The following is a 19025-nucleotide window of genomic DNA, read 5'->3' as shown; positions in this document are numbered from 1 at the left end:
GCGGTTTGGTAGACTTCACACACCTTTCAAAATATTATGGAGAATGTCATATGTCGAGACTATCGCTAAGATTCTCTCGTCCGTGGAAATGGTTTGCAAAGCACTTCTCCGCGTCACTGTAATGGACAGGCACCCTCAAAACACCACATCTATAGCTTAATGCCAAGTGTCCACTAGCAACAGAAGACGAAGCAGCTGTTGCAAGCCACTTCTACTGTCAACACTCGCAGAAAGTCACTTTTTGCAAGTTTTTCCGTTGATTGTAAATGTAACTTACGCAGTTTCTTGCAGAATGACTTCTGCAAGTTTTATTGCTAGTGCATATACCTACTTTGCTTAGCAGGAGGAAGGATTATGGCTCTTGTGCACTGGTCTTATCCGAAACCAAAGACCCGGTTTGTCTCGGATTCGGATCGAACAAGTGCATAATAGCTAGTTTCAAGTAATAAAATGCAATACGATTAAATACACTATTTATTATTTACAAATTCTTTCTTGTTTCCTCCAAAAGGGAACATCGTAGATTATGAGATTATTGAAATAACAAATTCAATCGAATCCTAGAATCATCAGAGAGATGTCGTATGAATAGAGGAGCAAACTTCTTAAATGGCGTCAAAGACGCCTCCACTGATTTACAAAAATATAGGCTCAAAAGCAAAACGAATAAACATTTTAATTTATTTTTCGTAGTCAAAAATACGATGAAGATAACAATATTATGGACATAAAAGCGGAAACATCAAAGACAACTTCGGAACGTCTTTTCACGGACTCGGATCGAGTGAGAGCGTTACCGCCGTAAGTCATATTGAGGCAGTTTGCATTGCATTCTCTATGAATATGACATCTCTATGGTCAGAGTTCAGGTATCCCGTATCACAAATAAAGACTTCGAAAATAATGTAACATAATATTTTAATTAAAATTAATAACACCTCCCTTTATAAGTAATCATTCTTAGGTAATATCTAACGAATCATTAGGTATATCAAATTTTACCCTAAAACTAAGGGGCTAGACCTCACTTGGAACCATGAACAATTATTATTATTACCTATTTTATTATTGAGGTCTGCATAAATAGCTATAATTTACAAAAGCACACATTCATATTTTATTCAAGTTGAATTTTCAAAAGTGAATCGCGTTCAATAAGTAACAAAAATTAGTTTGAATAGATTAATAAGGCTAATGTATTGACAAATAAAAACGATTACCTAGGTATTGTTCGACATTTTATAATATATAATGTAGGTACCTAAATTTATTTACATAGGTACCTATACAATAGCTACTTAATAAATATATACCTACTTAGTAAAAAGAAACAATATTTGTCAGAGAGAACAGCCGTGAAAGGAATGGCAGTCCAACAGAATCATAGATACCACTTTTTATATAATTTCTCACATTATGGTACCTATACGAATTTGTGAATTTGGCACCTAAATTAATTATAAAAAGCAGATTAAAGCTAGGGTTTCCTAGGAAAGCGCTTCCGCCATTGCGCCTGCTATATGTGGCGCAGTCTTGTTTCTACAGACAAGGTTTCAGTGACACCACTCGACGCTAGGTACGCTCACACGGGCAATTGGAATTCCGGTAATTTACGTATGGATCAATCTGGGGCGGTAAGAGCAATTACCGCACGATCGACAAGTCACCCGGCAGCTCAGTTGACGGCGACCGTTAGAATCTGTAATTTATATGGAAGTCGCCGCAGAGCCGCTGCAACTCCGTGCGCATGCGCTTAAGTGGAGCAATCTGGAGCAGTTATTTATTCAGCATAACATTGCTGAAAATTTTAGGTAATATCCAGCAATGCCTAAAAATTTCAGCAATGTTATGCGAAATGATTGCTCCAGATTACTCCAAACCGATCCATACGTATTGCCGAGCATCAATTGCTTACAAAATTGCCCATCTAAGCGCAATAACAGCACCACTTTTGTAGAAAAACCTAGCCTGAGATCGCATTTAAACATGATTCACAAAAAAAAAAACAACAATAGGTAGGTACAACTAGATACATAAATATATTACCGAGTACTGACCATCAGTCAAGCACGCGTCTACGTACAGTCGTGTGCATATAATTAAGTAAAAAGCGATTTTGTAGTGGTGCTTCGCATTTAAAATAGGACTAAAGTCATACTTTTGACATGACAATTGACACAAAGTTCTCATATATATAAATATAAATCTAAGTAATAAATGTATAAATAAAGCATAAATTTTAAGTTTAAAAGTTAGAATGATTTTATATGACAACAAAGTTAAAACAACATGTTTGCTACATTTGTCTAGAAGTAGGTAGGTATGAGTAGTAATTCTTAACAGAATATTTTACCCATTATTGAAAAGTATCTTAACTTGATCGTAGCAGATAATAAACTACCAAAAATTCTGTTCGATCGATAATTGCGACAAAAATGCATTTAAATTTTGTATTTCAAATTTCCCCGCGAAAACGCTAGTCGCAATTGTGTTTGGGTTCATAAGGCGTCATGACGTCACACGGATTGAGAAACAATACCATTTTCTTTGGAAAGAGTACATTTTTGGAATTTAAAATCTTAACATTGGTGTGCAGTTCCTGAATGTTGGATATTGGAATACTAGTATAAAAACACCGAACAAATTGTGGATTCACGTGTCACCAATACAACTTATAATATAGATAAGAAAAAGTTTTTGACAATCACTACTGAAATCCACAAAGAAAAATAAGAAGAAGAAAGTTTTTGACAGTTTTATTGTATAGGAAATCTGTAACTACGCAAACCTAGTCGTCAGTTAAGTTTATCTGTGAAAAATCGGCCCTTATTTTTGTTAATTTGATATACAAGTGCTAGTGTTTACATTACAACCGCAATCGATGTGACGTCAGTCGGGATTCATCATGGTGGTTACACCTTCGTGCATTTCGGATACTTGTAGAATAGATAAAAAAGGGAAATCTTGTTTATACCTACATTTTTTTTTTTTTTCGCTTGGTATGAAATACCCTATTGTATGCACATGACTGTATATTACATGAGCCTGATCTACATAACGAAATCAACATTTTTCCTGATTATTCAAATTAGACTTATCTCAAAACATTTAGTTATAATCAAATTCGCATTTTTATGGTGATAGTAATTTAAAAATATGGCAGCTTCATAGCCGGCAAACATTCTATATTTACACATGATTTTTTCATAAACTATTCATAAAAATTTATACTTATAATAGGCTGACCAGAAATATAAAAACTTGCTCTGGGGGCGCCACGCCACTAGTATATGGTCTATGGTCACTAAGTACCTACTATGTATCTATGTATAAATTATGGTCTTGTATAAATTAGTTCCACGGGTTTTCCGCGATATGGCGAGGTATTTTATTTTACTGGTCAGGCTTTACAAGGAACCACAATTACAATTTGCTATAATCTGCCAAAACAGACAAATCTGTATGGTACTATATGCAGCATGCGATATGCACCGCCAGCCCTCCCACTATTAAGGTAGCAGAAAAAGCAAGCAATACACATCACCAACACACGACACCACAATCCTTTTAGAACTCACTCAACGTATGTTTCACTCTGACACCAGAGCATCCTCAGGAGATGAAAACTCTCTAATGTACAATAGTAAAGCTGCAAAGTAGCTGCACGTTGTACCACAAAGATGTGTGTTTTGGTGGATTACTTATAGTAAATTAAACTTGTGGTTCCTTGTATATCATGGTCTTCCGTAGAGTAACACACTTCTATCGAACTTTATTCATCCAACCGGTTCAAGCTTGAAATCGGCTGTCCTTTATTAAAAAGCTGTTAACCGCAATAGAGTTGTCACCAAATTTTTTTTAGAAAAAATAATGTTTAAAAAAAATTTGCTACCTACCTAACTAAAAACCCTTTAACTTTAACGGTCTTTAGATGGCATCCCTTTTTAGGAACATTAGTTTTTTTTTTAATTGACCACCTTTTTGCGGATAATTCAAACAATTTTTGCAGTTAACGCTTTTTAGTCAAAGGACGAGAAATGTAAAATTTATTAAAAACACCAAATGTCACCAAATTTCAGATTTAGGCAGAAAAAACAATGTGCAATATAAGCTAGTTAAAACTTTCTTTGGTGTTTAAACCATAATTAATTGTTCATAAGAATAGAATCAGAAAACTTATTATAAATTAAATTAACTTAATATAAAACTTTTGAGTTGGGTATGATCTCCCCACAGTTGGACAGTTCCTTATGATACAATTTACACTGGGGTGCCTCCCGTCTGCTGCTGGTACACCTCTATTGTATCTCCATCTTCCACCTGGACGACACATACCAGAAGACACCACAGAATGACATACCCACGTCGTCTGAATCTCACTACTTGGATGGATAGAACCCACCCTATTGCAGTATGCATTCATCAATTTTCTTAATGATTTGTGTTTCTCGATTTTGATCTGCACAATAGGCAATAGCGTTGTCCTATCCTAGCACTTTCAAGTTGATGTGTTCGCTTTCTCCCTTCTTTTCGTCTGGCATCTTGGGATTATTGATTTACTGATTTCTATGAACACTTAACAAAGATTTGGAAACTGAATTATCAAAAAAATCACACAAACTTTTCACAATGACAGAAAATTCCGATCCGCCGGCGTGGACTTAAGAATCTAAAGTAAAAAATGTTATATCTACTTATAGTGCCCGGCAAACAACTTGGACATGAAGCAGTGTAGTGGGAGAAAGGGAAGAATCAACCAATCACGTGCACTCGCGCCGACTGATCAACCAATCGCGTGAACCTACTATTCGCCAGCCAATCGCGTTAATGCTCAAGTTATTTGCCGGGCACTTACCTATCACAAGTAAATGCAATGTGAGACAATGCAGTACTAAACCAAATACCTTAAAATTTTATTTACAACAATTCTAAAGGGAACTGCAGGCATAACGCGTAACTGTGTAGGTTGCTGCGGTAGTGGAGGGGTGCGGCTCCACACTCCATGAGGCTGTCACCCTCCCGCACCGCTCCACTACCGCAGGAGCCTACTCAGTTATGCGCTATACCTATAGTATGCGATCAACTTTATAGAATTTTGTCATCAATAGCGCACACCTATAATCGACATTGATTTAAAAAATGTAACTACCCACATGGCAATTAACTCACGAAACCATAATGACTTACACTTAAATATGTCTTAAGTCTTAGTCTTAAGAAATACTCCTTTGTTTAGAAATCTTGAAGGATAACCTAAATAAGTGTTTGAATAAAACTAAAGTCAATACTTTCAAGATGTTTTCTATGCAAGACCAAAAGTGATGCAACATTATTTTTTGAATAATTAGTTACTACGTTTCAGTTTAATTTATTACAAATATATTCTAGTAAATTAAGAGTATTCAAACAAGTTGTATCTGGTTGAAACTGACCAACGTCTAGTTGATTTACAGTGTTGTTGTTGCTGTTGCTTCTCTATGGCTCTTTGTACTGCGGTTTGACGTTCCGCAATAATTCCACCGGTTTATAGTGTAAATAAATTCAATATACAAAATCTTCTTTGTTAAATCAGCGCATGTTTTTGTCAACAAACAAATATAAAACCACTCCTACCACAAAAAATTAAACAAGTTCAACTGATGACTAAATTGATAGATGTTGTATGGGAAATCTGCCAGGTTTAAAATAACCACGAGTTCCAATGATTGTTTAAACTTTTTGTGGTAAACATATGTATCTAGCGCTCATTTTGTCAATTTTTACAAATGTGAAATACCTACTACACCTAGGTGACCTTAATCTTCTATAGTTATAACAGTCATAATGTTGTTATCAAAACCTACAGAATCTTCATCTGTTAAAATTACAACGTCACTATCATAATTTTTGTCATCTTTTTGTTTAAAAAGGGAAAGAACGTCCGATATAATCGGCGCATGTGCCATCTCGTGCAAATTTTGTTCGTCAATGTCTATAGAGTTTTGGCTGTCCTCATCCTGTGACGTCAGATCGCGGACGTGAATTTGATTTAGTTTGTTGTTTACATTTAGAGGTTTATTTTGTTTTGGAGCTTTATATTGTTTTTGAGGTTTTAAAGTGGCAGGTTCTTTTACCGCTTCAACAGCCACTTGTTCTTCTTCGTCGTCATCTTCTTCCTCGTAACCATAGTACTTTTCGTCATCCTTCTCATCTTTAGGAACATAATTGTTAATAAGCTCAATCAAGTTAAGGTCACTTGTGAACACTTTAGATGGATTAGAGTCTTCTTTATCACATTCGTGCATAGAAAACAGTTTGAAGGAAGTGAAATACTTGAAGCACTGCTGACATTGGTTCTGTAAATGCGCGCGATAGTGATTGTGCAAATTGGGAAAGTTATCATGACACACGGCGCATTCTTCGGGCATCACTGTGGCTCTATAATGAAGTTTTTTAGAAGACTTGTGGGCTTCCTTCATGTGCCTCATAAATGGTCCATATTTAATAAACTTTTCTTTGCATTTACGACATTTGATTGGCTTCTTCTTGTATTTCCTGCTTCGATGGGAGAATGCGTGAATGTTAAACGCGTCAATAGTTTTAAACTTGAGAGGGCAGAACCGACACGATATAGACCCTGATCCCTTATGGATTATATCGTGTTTCTTTTTTGAGCTCTTCTTGGTGATAGGTTTGAAACAGAAGGTGCACTCTTCGTAAACGGTTCGCACACCGTTAGTGTTGACTTCAGTGACTTCTTCGTCGCTGTCGATTGCGCACAAATGGTTATCGTAGTCCAATTGCGAGAAAAAGTACTCCCCGCACTTTTTACATCTGTTTTCTTCATGGTAAGTTAAGTGTTTGTGTAGATTGAAGAAGATCTTGTGGCAAATGTTGCATTTCTCCTCAATGGACTCCTTCGGTAGTATGATCCACTCCTTATCATCGCCGTGTTCGTCTCGCATGTGGTATATCATCTCTCGGAAGGCGACGAATGTCTCATCGCAGTGTTCACACTTGGTAGGGTTGTCGACATTGAGCTGCGCAAAGTGGTGGTTTTTGTGCTTGCGGTAGGCTGACATTGTGTTAAATTTCTTGCTGCAGTAGATGCAGCCATAAAAGCCGACAGTGCGGTGGTAGATCTTGTGCGTGCTCAGCGCATACTCATTCTCGAACACCTTGAAGCAGTAATCGCACACTATCTCCTTCTTACCTTCAGATGCTTCTTTGAACGTTCTGATGTCGTGCTGCGTACGCATGTGGCAGTCGAGCTTCACTTGCAAGTGGAAAGCTTTGTAGCAAATGCTACACTTGACTTTTTTAGGGTAGATTTCGGTGTCGCCGATAAGTTTTTTCTTCTCGCAGCTGAAAGTCAAATGGCCTTCGAGGAAGCGGAAACTGTTGAAGAAGTCGAAGCAGTAATTGCATCGGAGAGAATTGTGATAGTCCACGTGTCTTTCATAGTTGCCTTTGCTGGCGAGCACTTTGTAGCATATGGAACATTGCAGCTCTTTGAGCGGGCCGTCGAGCGTCTGAGGGCCGCGCTCGGCGATCCACGTCTCAGTAATGCCGTGCGCGTCCCGCAAGTGGTAATGTAAGTCGTAGCCGCGACGGAACGTCTCTTCACAGTTCTCACTAGGACACTTCAGGGGCTTGTCAATATACTTCTGGGTCAAATGCCCCTTTATGTGAACTCTATGATTCTTGAGCGAGATAGTTTTCTTGCCACAGAACTTGCACTTGAAGAATTCAGGTTTTCTCAAATGAGCCTCCTCGTGGTGTTGTAATCGTCTCTCGTCGAGGAAAACCTTGGCGCACAGTTTACACGAGTAATAGATGGGAGGCGGGGCATCAGGGTCCTCTTTGATCATTTTGCTTTCTGGATGAGTACGTCGGAGATGTCGAATGAGATGGATCAGATCGGGGTAGTACCGCTCGCAGATGGGGCATTTCACTTTATCCTTCCTTAGCTTTTCGATGCGCTTTTTATGGGACTGGTGGTCGAAGTTATGGCCTTTCACGTGCCGTTTGTAGTAGTCTTCCACGATGAATCCTTTCCCGCATATATGGCACTTGTACGGGCCGTTCTCGTCCTCGAAGTGCGTACGCGTGTGAAGCTCGAGTCTCCTCTTATTGGTGAACATGACGTTGCAGTATTCGCATTCGTGACGCGCGCCGTACAGTAGCGTTTTGGAATTGTGCCAGGAGACGTGGCACTTGAGTGAGTTCTCGGAGTCGCATACTTTGCCGCACAGGTGGCAAGTGTGCGTACCGTCGTATCTCTTGTCGTCTCGTGTGAGCGGGACGACGCTGCCAACGACAGCAGTTGCAGCGCTTTCGCCGCGCTTGAAATGAATTGCCATATGAGAAAGATACACTTTTCTATATTGGAATACTCGTTTACAAATCGCACACTGGTAGTCCTTGTTCTTGAAGCGCGTCTGCTTGTGAAAGTTCATATGCGCCTGCGCAGCGCGGAGGTGCTTGCTCCTGCGGCCGCATATATCGCACGTTAGCAGTTTGGGATCAATGTTGGGATCTTGGTAGTGTTGCCGCATGTGGATCTTGTAGTGGCATTGGAAGCGGAAGATCTGCAACAAATCACAGTAATAAAAATCCATCAAAGTGCGGTGTTGTATACCTTGGGATAGTACGCATAATAGGTTAAATTATTCAACTGCCTCAAAAATAATAGATAATGTTACAAATTAACAATAATTATTAAGACAGTGAAACAACACAGATTTTAAATTTACACCTTTTCAATAGTAATCAATTGCTTTTGTAATTAATTGTATTTTGGTTATAACATTTTTTAATAAAATTTTGTGACAATTTTTTTCCGTTTTCAACACCTCCTGCAAGCAGTTCAACGGCTCATGCAACCAGCTTAAATATGAAGAAACCTTACCTCTTTGCAAACGAAGCACTCCAGCTTCTTCTCAATGTTATTGCCAACGTTCTTGTGCCAGTTGACGTGGCGCTTGAGCGAGATGAGGGTAGGCAGTGTCTTGCTGCACACGGGGCACGTGAAGCCGCTCGCGTCGACGGAAACCTCTCCAAAGCCGTTGTGACTCTGGAGCTCGTCCAGGGGTTCCGCCTACGACAGTTAAGTTTAATTCAAGTTAGGGTTGTCATCTGCAAAATCGAATCTAAACCGAATTCGAATCGAAATTTGGAATGTAAAATCCTTAATATGTATGGTCTATTTTTTACCTCATAAATAAATTATTGTTATTTATTAATTTCTCCGACTTGCTCGGATATCGCTACTTTACAGAAGAAAGGATTTCATTACACAGGACTGTAATTGGGTCTTTAGTGGCCGCACACCAGCAATTTCCAAGAGGACTATAATGGAAATTGCTGGACAGTTTCGTACTGCTAACGAGGTTCTTTAAGTATAGACTAACATAAATTAGGTTTTTTAGGTACAAGATTTTATTAATATTCTGACATACTTACTACTATTACTTATAATTTTTGTTTTTTTCATATCTAATTTTTAATGTTTTATTTTTTAATTTTTTATATAATAATAAATAAATTTATGTTTTTAATCAGTCTTATTTTTTTACTATTAATTGTTTATTTTGTATTCATTTGCTTCATTTCAATTTTTTTGATATATTTTTTATTTTTATTTTTCGTAGCTTTTTATTTTTATCTTTTTTTTTAATTTATTCACTTAATTTGATCAAACAGGGATGAAATTAACCAATTTCATCGATAGAAAACAACATAAAAATGTAAAAGAAAAATCTTACTATAATAATTTTACCAGGTCGTAAAATAAAGTTTCCTTTTCATTTTTATAACCAATTTGTTTCATTTCATGCTTAACAGACTTAAAAATTTATTTACGTGCAAGAAATATTTAAATCAAACGCATTACTTAATCCCATTCAAGCTTTGAAACTCTAGAACTCCGGATTTGGAACGCTCAGCATCAAAACCCGAATCCGGAGCTGAAAAATAGTCAGATTTCCAAGCCCTATTACACATACCTTTGTCACAACGACTTCACAAAAATCCGCCACATCAGCTGACGGCACGACGATCTTCTTGCTAGTGGGCGGCTGGTGGAGCCGGTGCACTAGCTTGATGTGGTTCGCGAGCCCACTGCAACTCTTAAACTGCTCGCCGCACTCCTTGCAAGTGTACAGGTTTCTGGGCCTTATGTTGGCTGTTATGTGCGTTTGGTTGTGCTCGTTGATCGCGCTCACTTTCATCTCTATGTCGCAGATCAGGCAGCGCACTGAGCAGTCCTTCAAGAGAATAACATTAAGATATAGCTAGTTTATGTTGGATCTCTATATTCAATCTATCTTGTAATTGGGTATTTGACTCAATTTTTTTTATTACTTTATTATAAACTAGGATAAAAATAATGACGTAAACTAAAAAAACCGGCCAAGTGCGAGTCAGGCTCGCGCAATGAGGGTTCCGTACTACAGTCGTATTTTTTCGACATTTTGCACGATAATTCAAAAACTATGATGCATAAAAATAAATAAAAATCTGTTTTAGAATGAACAGGTGAAGACCTTTCATATGATACCCCACTTGATATAGTAACTCACTTCGAAAGTTGAAAATACTAATTATTAGGTCATGATTACAATTTAATTTTTTTTGTGTGATCTAACCCTAAATTCACGGTTTTCAGATGTTTCCCCAAATGTCAGCTATAAGATCTACCTACCTGCCAAATTTCATAATTCTAGGTCAACGGGAAGTACCCCGTAGGTTTCTTGACAGACAGACAGACAACAAAGTGATCCTATAAGGGTTCCGTTTTTCCTTTTGAGGTACGGAACCCTAAAAACTAATTAAATCGATCAAATAAGAAAAAAGTTATAAGCATTTAAATATTTCTGATTAGACAGAGATTTTGACGTCACTCCTTACTAATGCCATGGTAGCTTCGTGCACAATACAATTTTCGTTTTGCGAGGAAGGGTTAGAAGACCCTCCCACTCCAAAATTAAAATGCCTGTAACTTTGTAAATCTTTGTTGGATTTCAATATTTTTTTCAGCGTACGTCATTATTTTTATCCTAGTTTATAATAAAGTAATAATATTTATCAAATTCGAAAGTAGGAAAATACCCAACTTGTCAATAAGTTACCTAACAACATTGTTATTGAAATTACCTTACCTTACCACCTTACCAAAATCAAGTAAAGCTCCACCAAGTAAAAATTCTTTTTTTTAAAAGAACAACTGGGTACCAGTAAAATCAGTAAATACGAACCTTTAAATTAATTTTCGCTCTCTTCGTCCCCGCTGTCATACAATGTTTAGTCCGCTTGTGTTTTATCAGCAGCCTCTTGTACGAAAACTGTTTCTCGCATATATCACAAGTATTGTCCTCCTCGCCTTCATCTTGACTAGACTCCATATCTGACTCCGACTGATACGAATTATTTGTCCGATTCAAATAATTATTGTGCTTCTTCTCCGGTTGCTCCGTCTTTATTTCTCCAGTGGTGTGTTTAAGTTCATGGGACTTCAAAGCCTTCTTGTATTTGAAGCTCTTGTCACAGTACCTACATGTCAGGGGGCCGCTGGTTATGTGCGAGGTGTAGTCCGAATGTATGGATGCTGAATCTTCGACGGTACTTGCTCTGAATAAGAAAATTTGAATAAAACACGCGCATTTTTTATTTAACTAGCTCTTTTAGGGTTCTATACCTCAAAAGGAAAAACGGAACCCTTATAGGATCACTTTGTTGTCTGTCTGTCTGTCAAGAAACCTACAGGGTACTTCCCGTTGACCTAGAATCATGAAATTTGGCAGGTAGGTAGGTCTTATAGCAGACATTCGGGGAAAAATCTGAAAACTGTGAATTTGTGGTTACATCACACAAAAAAAATTAAAATTAAAGTCATGAACTAATAATTAGTGTTTTCAATTTTCGAAATAAGATAACTATATCAAGTGGGGTATCATATGAAAGGTGTATTCTAAAACAGATTTTTATGTATCATAGTTTTTGAATTATCGTGCAAAATATCGAAACAATACGACTGTAGTACGGAACCCTCGTTGCGCGAGCCCGACTCGCACTTAGCCGGTGTTTTAGTATTTGTTGTTTGTCTAACTATCATGGTTCATGAGATACAGCCTGGTGACAGACGGACAGATGGACAGACAGACAGACGGACGGACAGCAGAGTCTTAGTAATAGGGTCCCGTTTTACCCTTGGGTAAAGAATCCAAAAATTGCGCGGGAACTCTTTGATTTTCCGGGCCCCTAAGTCCCCGGGAAGTAATCTATCTCCGTATCAAATTTCGTCAAAACCGGTAACAGATGAGCCGTGACAAGGTAGCAGACAGATAGACACAATTTCGCATTTTTAATATTAGTACGGATATAGATAACATTTAACAGACTACAAAACATAATTTGAAAAGCATACCTCGATTCGTTATCAATGTCATCGGCGGCAAGCGTGTCGTCTTCGTCCTGTTCTTCTACTTTATTCATATGTGCAGCGAGGTGATTGATCAGGGCCTCCTGGGACGGCAGCTTCTTAGTGCACATCCGACACTGATGCTCCTTCCCTTCCCGACTACTGCTAGTAGTGCTGGGTATCTCAGGAGGAGGATCTTTTGGAGCTAATTGAAAAAAATGCATCTTCGCGTGGAGGACATACGACGCTTTCTTAGCTATAACTTTCTTGCAGACGGGACACTCAAAGTTCACTGTATCAGTCTTTTCAGGACAGGTCGACAGGTGAGCGCTGTGGACGTAGTAATCCTCAAACGGTTTGTTGCAAAACACGCATGGCACGCTTACTAAACCATTCTCGTATGAAATTGAAACTCTCTCCCTTTTCAACACAGCCGCGTGCACGATTCTCATGTGCTTCTCTAGATTTTCTATAGTTTTAAACTTGGTTGTGCACATGTCACAATCTATCTTCGCGGGTTGACTTATAGCTGGTATGATAATATCTAAAGGCTCTAAAGAGACTAGGAGCTCTTTTTGTGGAGATTTGCCACAAAGATCGTAATGCCTCTTCAGCATTATGTTCAATTTGAACTGCTTCCCGCACTTGTCACAGTTCAGTTTATCATCGTCGTCCTTTGCATCTCTCATTTCCCTGGGAGGTTCCTTGGGTGTGGTTTCTTTAGGTGTCGTTTCCTGCGTCCTCTGTTTTTTGGCTGGCTCTTCGGGAGTAGCGCTCTGAGCGTTTTGGGTGTTGGATTTTCTTTTATGTGATTTCAAGTGTGCACTCAAACTTTTAACAGACCTGAATGACTTGGAACACTGCTTACACTTATGTTGTAACGGTTCGTCCGAATCGGTTTCTGCGGAGTATAACGATGCGCTGTTGTCTTCATAGTCTGAATCCGAATTCTGTGAAATTCTCGGTTTCTTCTGAGTCATGCGCAGTTCATCAACTCTTTTGGAACTACCCGGTTTATAATTCGAGCGACTGCTTGAAGACGCCTCATCGACACTGTCTCTACTTCTCTTTCTATTTCGATTGACGGGTGTAACTTGACTCTCAGTGGATGAAGACGGCTTGGAAACTTCAGTATGCGATGAGAACGCTGAGTCACTGCTTTGTCTGTTCGGCGGCGGAGTTGAACTAAAACCTGTTTGTAGCAAAGGAGTAACAACCAATTTTATAAATGTCATTTACAATAATGAAACCGAAAGTTTATCGTCATAGAAATATTCAAGAAGTTAGAAAAAATATATAATTACAACTACATAATATAAAAAAATGTAAAAATATTATCAAACTATGGAAGGCGGGAAGGAGAAAATTTTGGCACGCCACGCACAAACAGATGGAAACGTTTAAGTGCGGAAACCAGCCCAGAGCGTAGAAGAAGAAGATGCCATTTTAGATTAAGTAGTCAGCAGGCTTAAACGAGCCCGCTTCATCGAAGCGACAGCTTAAAAGAGCCCGCTTCATCGAAGAGACAGCTTAAAAGAGCCCGCTTCATTGAAGCGACAGAGGCCACGCGATGATGGAGATTATAAAAAAGTTCGAAAGGCAAAGTACTCAATCGCCAAAGACGCAAACGGTTGGACCAAAGACGAATATAAGAGAATGGACAGGGCTTAGCTACCTGAAGTTAAAAGAGGCGGCTTTTGATTGCAAAGCTTTTCGTATGATGACCGTCAAACTTCGCTTCGAAGAGGGCACGCGATGATGATGATGATGATGATAAAAAAGTTTAAAAAGAAGATTTAGACGATGATGAAGATGTTAGATAATGAAAGGTATGGAAGGCAAAATGGCTCTAAGTCACCAAAGACGCAAATTGTTGGACGATATAAGGGGGTGGGGACACAAGCCTGAGTTACCCGAAGTTAAAAGATTTAGATAGAAAAGCTTTTCGTATGATGATCGCCCAAACTTAGCTTCGAAGAGGGCATGCGATGATGAAGATGATGATGATGAAAAAGTTTAAAAAGAAGATTTAGGCGACGATGAAGATGATAAAATGGCTCCAAGTCACCAAAGACGCAAATGGTTGGACGACATAAGGGGGTGGAGACACAGGGCCGAGTTACCCGAAATTAAAAGATTTAGATAGAAAAGCTTTTCGTATGATGATCGCCCAAACTTAGCTTCGAAGAGGGCATGCGATGATGAAGATGAAAAAGTTTAAAAAGAAGATTTAGGCGATGATGAAAATGATAAAAGGTTCGACAGGCAAAATGGCTCCAAGTCACCAAAGACGCAAATGGTTGGACGATATAAGGGGGTGGGGACACAGGGCCGAGTTACCCGAAGTTAAAAGATTTAGATAGAAAAGCTTTTCGAATGATGATCGCCCAAACTTGGCTTTGAAGAGGGCATGCGATGATGAAGATGATGATGATGAAAAAGTTTAAAAAGAAGATTTAGGCGATGCTGAAGTAGATAAAAGGTTCGACAGGCAAAATGGCTCCAAGTCACCAAAGACGCAAATGGTTGGACGATATAAGGGGGTGGGGACACAGGGCTGAGTTACCCGAAGTTAAAAGATTAAGATAGAAAAGCTTTTCGTATGATGATCGCCCAAACTTAGCTTCGAAGAGGGCATGCGATGATGAAGATGATAAAAGGTTCGACAGGCAAAATGGCTCCAAGTCACCAGAGACGCAAATGGTTGGACGATATAAGGGGGTGGGGACACAGGGCTGAGTTACCCGAAGTTAAAAGATTAAGATAGAAAAGCTTTTCGTATGATGATCGCCCAAACTTAGCTTCGAAGAGGGCATGCGATGATGAAGATGATAAAAGGTTCGACAGGCAAAATGGCTCCAAGTCACCAAAGACGCAAATGTTTGGACGATATAAGGGGGTGGGGACACAGGGCTGAGTTACCCGAATTTAAAAGATTTAGATAGAAAAGCTTTTCGTATGATGATCGCCCAAACTTAGCTTCGAAGAGAGCACGCGATGATGAAGATGATAATAAGTTCAAAAAGGATAAGCTTTTCGTATGATGATCGCCAGACTTCACTTCAAAGAGGGCACGCAATGATGATGAAAAAGTTCGAAAAGTCGCCAAAGACGAAAATGGTTAGATGATAGAAGGTGGACAGGGCTGAGTTACCCAAAGTTAAAAGATTTAGATAGAAAAGCTTTTCGCAATGATGTCCGCCACACTTGATGATGAAAATGAAAAAGTTTGAAGTATATCAAGCTACAAGGCGTACCTGGGGGCGGAACATAGTTGCGCCTCAGCTCCTGATCGGAGCGCTCGCACTGCTGCTTGAAAATATGCGCGCTACTCAGCTTCTGTATACATTCGCTGCAAATCTTGTCCGGCAATCCGTCGCCATCGTATATCTATCGAACAATAACAATAATTTTTTCTCTGCATTTAATGGCTTTATGTAATCATGCAATCAGTCTACCGACTATACCAACGAGATAGTATAGAAAATTGTTACATTGATTATTTTAGTTTTTATAATTTAAAAAGAGTAGGTAATTGACGATTAAGGTAATTTGATAGACCCAGCCGCAAAAATTCAAACTTCAGTTAGTTTTTCGAAAATAGTAGACTAATCATACATCGAAAGCTTATGGTAATGAGTTTTGCGCGCATAACATTTATGTTTACATGTTTTTCAAATATGCATCTACATGATTTGTGCAAATCTGGGAAAATTCAGAAAATTATCTTTCAGGAACAAATATGAAGTAAATGAGTATTTTTGACAAAAGTTTTATGGAAAAACATGTTGTCCTACATGAATTAAATAAATTTTGATTATTTTAAAATTTTATTGGCATATTCAACACATTACAATTATCAGGAGTACTAAAATTAGTAATAACAATTACTTAATAACAATTATGTAAATTAACTTGAAATTAGTAATCACATAGACATAATCATTCACGTGAATCGTTAAATATAGGTACACAATTTAATCTTAATAATAGATATAAAGACTGCACTAATTTGGCTGAAATTTTGAATTTCATATACCCATATTACCCAAAAATTAACACATAATGTTTCTTTTCTTTGATATTATTAGTAATGTTTGTAAATGAAGACTTGACATTATATTGATGTTGAATTATTTTTTAAAGCTATAACTATTCATTACTATTTTCAATAAATAACAAAATTGGTATTTCACTTTGAAACTAAGTATTTTTAGAAAACAAAGATTCAACATTAATGCTTCTATAAAAAGTACAAACAATGCAACAAATTAAAAATTTAAACAAAATTAAAATAGAGAAAAGTCATTATTTTAAGTACACAGACAAACAAAAAACTATAACAATATGTAAGAGATATACTTACATATTATACCTACTTAATCAAACAAGCAAGATAAATTGCATAAAGCAATACCTTCCTTTCCAGATAATATGAAGGGATATAAATTTGTTTACCTACATTCCTCACCACAGAAAAAAGAACACAAAAGCATTATTAGTACAAATTAACAACTGATGTAGAAATAATTGAAATAGTAAACATAATCAATTTGAATATTTATTATTTTAAAGTAATGAGCAGTAAGTACCTACTTAGATTCAATGGGCCACTTGCACTTGTTAAACTTTGTAATGCTGTCACTTTTTGTCAAGTTTATTCTAGGATTGACAAGAAAAGGACAAGAGATATTCTATTCTAAAAATAGGTATTCTAAGAGACCCATATCATCATGATATAATTTAAATAACATCAATAATAATGATAGTTGCAAGCAATGTACCTACATAGAAACAATATCAAAATCTAAAATATTAAAGATAAGTAAAATCATAGTGGTGACACTAACAATGAATATGATAAGCATTTCATAAATGATAAAAACCAGGATTAAAAAAAGATAGACTTGGAAGGTTAAATGAAGTGAAATGTAAAAGATTAAAAATATAAGTCTAAAATCATTTAGTTGAAAATTTGATAAACATTAAAAGTGAAAATTTCATTAAGTATAAAACATTCTAGAACATTCCAAGAACAACATATACCATAAGTTCACCCTTTCACATAGAGTCCAATGTAATAAGCAAACAATGACATTGTAATAAGTACTTAAGTGATGTTAACTATATTATGTTTACTCCTAGAGTAGTTACAAATCTGATGAGAATTACTTGGATTACTGTAAGCAGTAACAGATTTAAAAGATCAGATAAGGTTCAAGTTAAATACCTGTGTAAAGTTTGCAAAATAATTATGTTTATTGAATCTACATAGTTTCAGTATGATCAAATTTAAAATTCACTTGGTTTTGAAAACTGTAGGTCCCAAATTAAAATTGAATACCTACAATAAATAAAATTCCACAAAAATCTTGGTTCATGTTACTCTAGTAACATAAACCTTAAAATATTCAAAGAATGTTATCAATTGATTACCATAACGAGATTTAAAATAACTGAATAAAAATAGATATAGATATTAGTAAACATGTAGTAAAACAACCAAATCATATTGATAACAATGTTATTCCATCTTCTAATTTACTCATTCAAATAATAAGTAAATCTCGAATTACGGAAGGTAGAGTAGATCCTAAATAAATAGATGCACATAATGAAATCTGATAATTTTGACAAAGTTGAACTATTACAACTTTCAAGAGCCAAATTGGTATACGATAACACTAAAAAGCAAATTTAAATCGAAAAACATGAAACACAAAGTCATTTTACAAGTAGAAATGATATGACGACTTTGCTGATTCAATGAGGTTGTCCGTATCTTTTGGGAACTCACCTTATGTCAGGATACGCTATTTTGTATACTTACTTTCACCCGCGCACATTCCATGACCATTTCGGCGAGCTGCATATTGTTGTCCACCGTGAAGATGGAGTAGAAGTCGCCCAGTTTGAGGCAAAGCCTGCATTTTCCCAGCTTGAGTGCCATATTGATTTGTTCACAAAAGCCTTCATTTCACTCTGGACTCATACCTATTTAATCACGAGCTTGTCCATCAACATTAATGTTTTGTTTAATCGAGCTATGATCAGTTACGTAAAATTCTGCTTCGTTTATAGAGAAATTATCAAACACATCAACTAATACGAAAATAAGAAGCACCACAGCCGGCTTCCGCCATTTTAATAAATTTGAAAGAAAGAGAAACAACACGAGAAAGAATCAGCACGATGGGTGTTGCCATTTTGTTGGCAAAAATCAAAAATAGGCCAAAATGTTGTTGTTAAATCCTAGTTAAAATCTCAGTTAAAAATTGTGGTTTTTTTAAATAAATGATTAGAAAGAACAATGGATGACTTCAGCGAGGACGAGGACAACAAAATTAACGCCGCCGCGCCGTGCGGGTTCGTTTCAATGTCTAATTTCTTAGCTGTTCGTGGCCTTGACTCCCTTGACCTTTAGAGGTTTTGATAGATTGGACGTAATATACCTAGTAGCTATAATCTATGGATGGGACGGATTGGACTTGTCATTTTTTTCACATTTTTGACCATTGACATTATTTTAACATTTGACATGGGAAAAATGGAAACTTCAGGCACACCGGAAACTCAAACATAGTTTTGATTTGTTTAGATTGTACAGCTTTGGCTTTGTTGTATA

The 19025-nt window shown here is 37.1% G+C and overlaps 2 protein-coding genes across 2 annotated transcripts; both read right to left on the bottom strand.

Annotated features, from left to right (window-relative positions):
- Positions 1-456: 456 nt before the first annotated feature.
- On the bottom strand, positions 457-4541 carry LOC117996994 (small ubiquitin-related modifier 3-like). The gene is given in 3 exon segments (XM_069498146.1): positions 457-4395; positions 4397-4474; positions 4476-4541. Coding segments are annotated over 3 exon segments (279 nt in total). The 3' UTR covers positions 457-4260.
- LOC117996983 (zinc finger protein 91-like) lies at positions 457-18737 on the bottom strand. The gene is made up of 7 exons (XM_034985137.2): positions 18231-18737; positions 15658-15790; positions 12407-13592; positions 11238-11610; positions 9987-10247; positions 8891-9079; positions 457-8570 (listed from the first exon to the last, which is right to left on the bottom strand). The coding sequence occupies exons 1-7, from the start codon at positions 18348-18350 to the stop codon at positions 5796-5798; spliced, it is 5037 nt and encodes a 1678-aa protein (XP_034841028.1). The 5' UTR covers positions 18351-18737; the 3' UTR covers positions 457-5795.
- Positions 18738-19025: the final 288 nt, after the last annotated feature.

The sequence above is a fragment of the Maniola hyperantus genome, chromosome 4 (genome assembly GCF_902806685.2).
Source record: "Maniola hyperantus chromosome 4, iAphHyp1.2, whole genome shotgun sequence".
NCBI lineage: Eukaryota > Metazoa > Arthropoda > Insecta > Lepidoptera > Nymphalidae > Maniola > Maniola hyperantus.
This window is presented reverse-complemented; position numbering and strand designations above follow the sequence as displayed.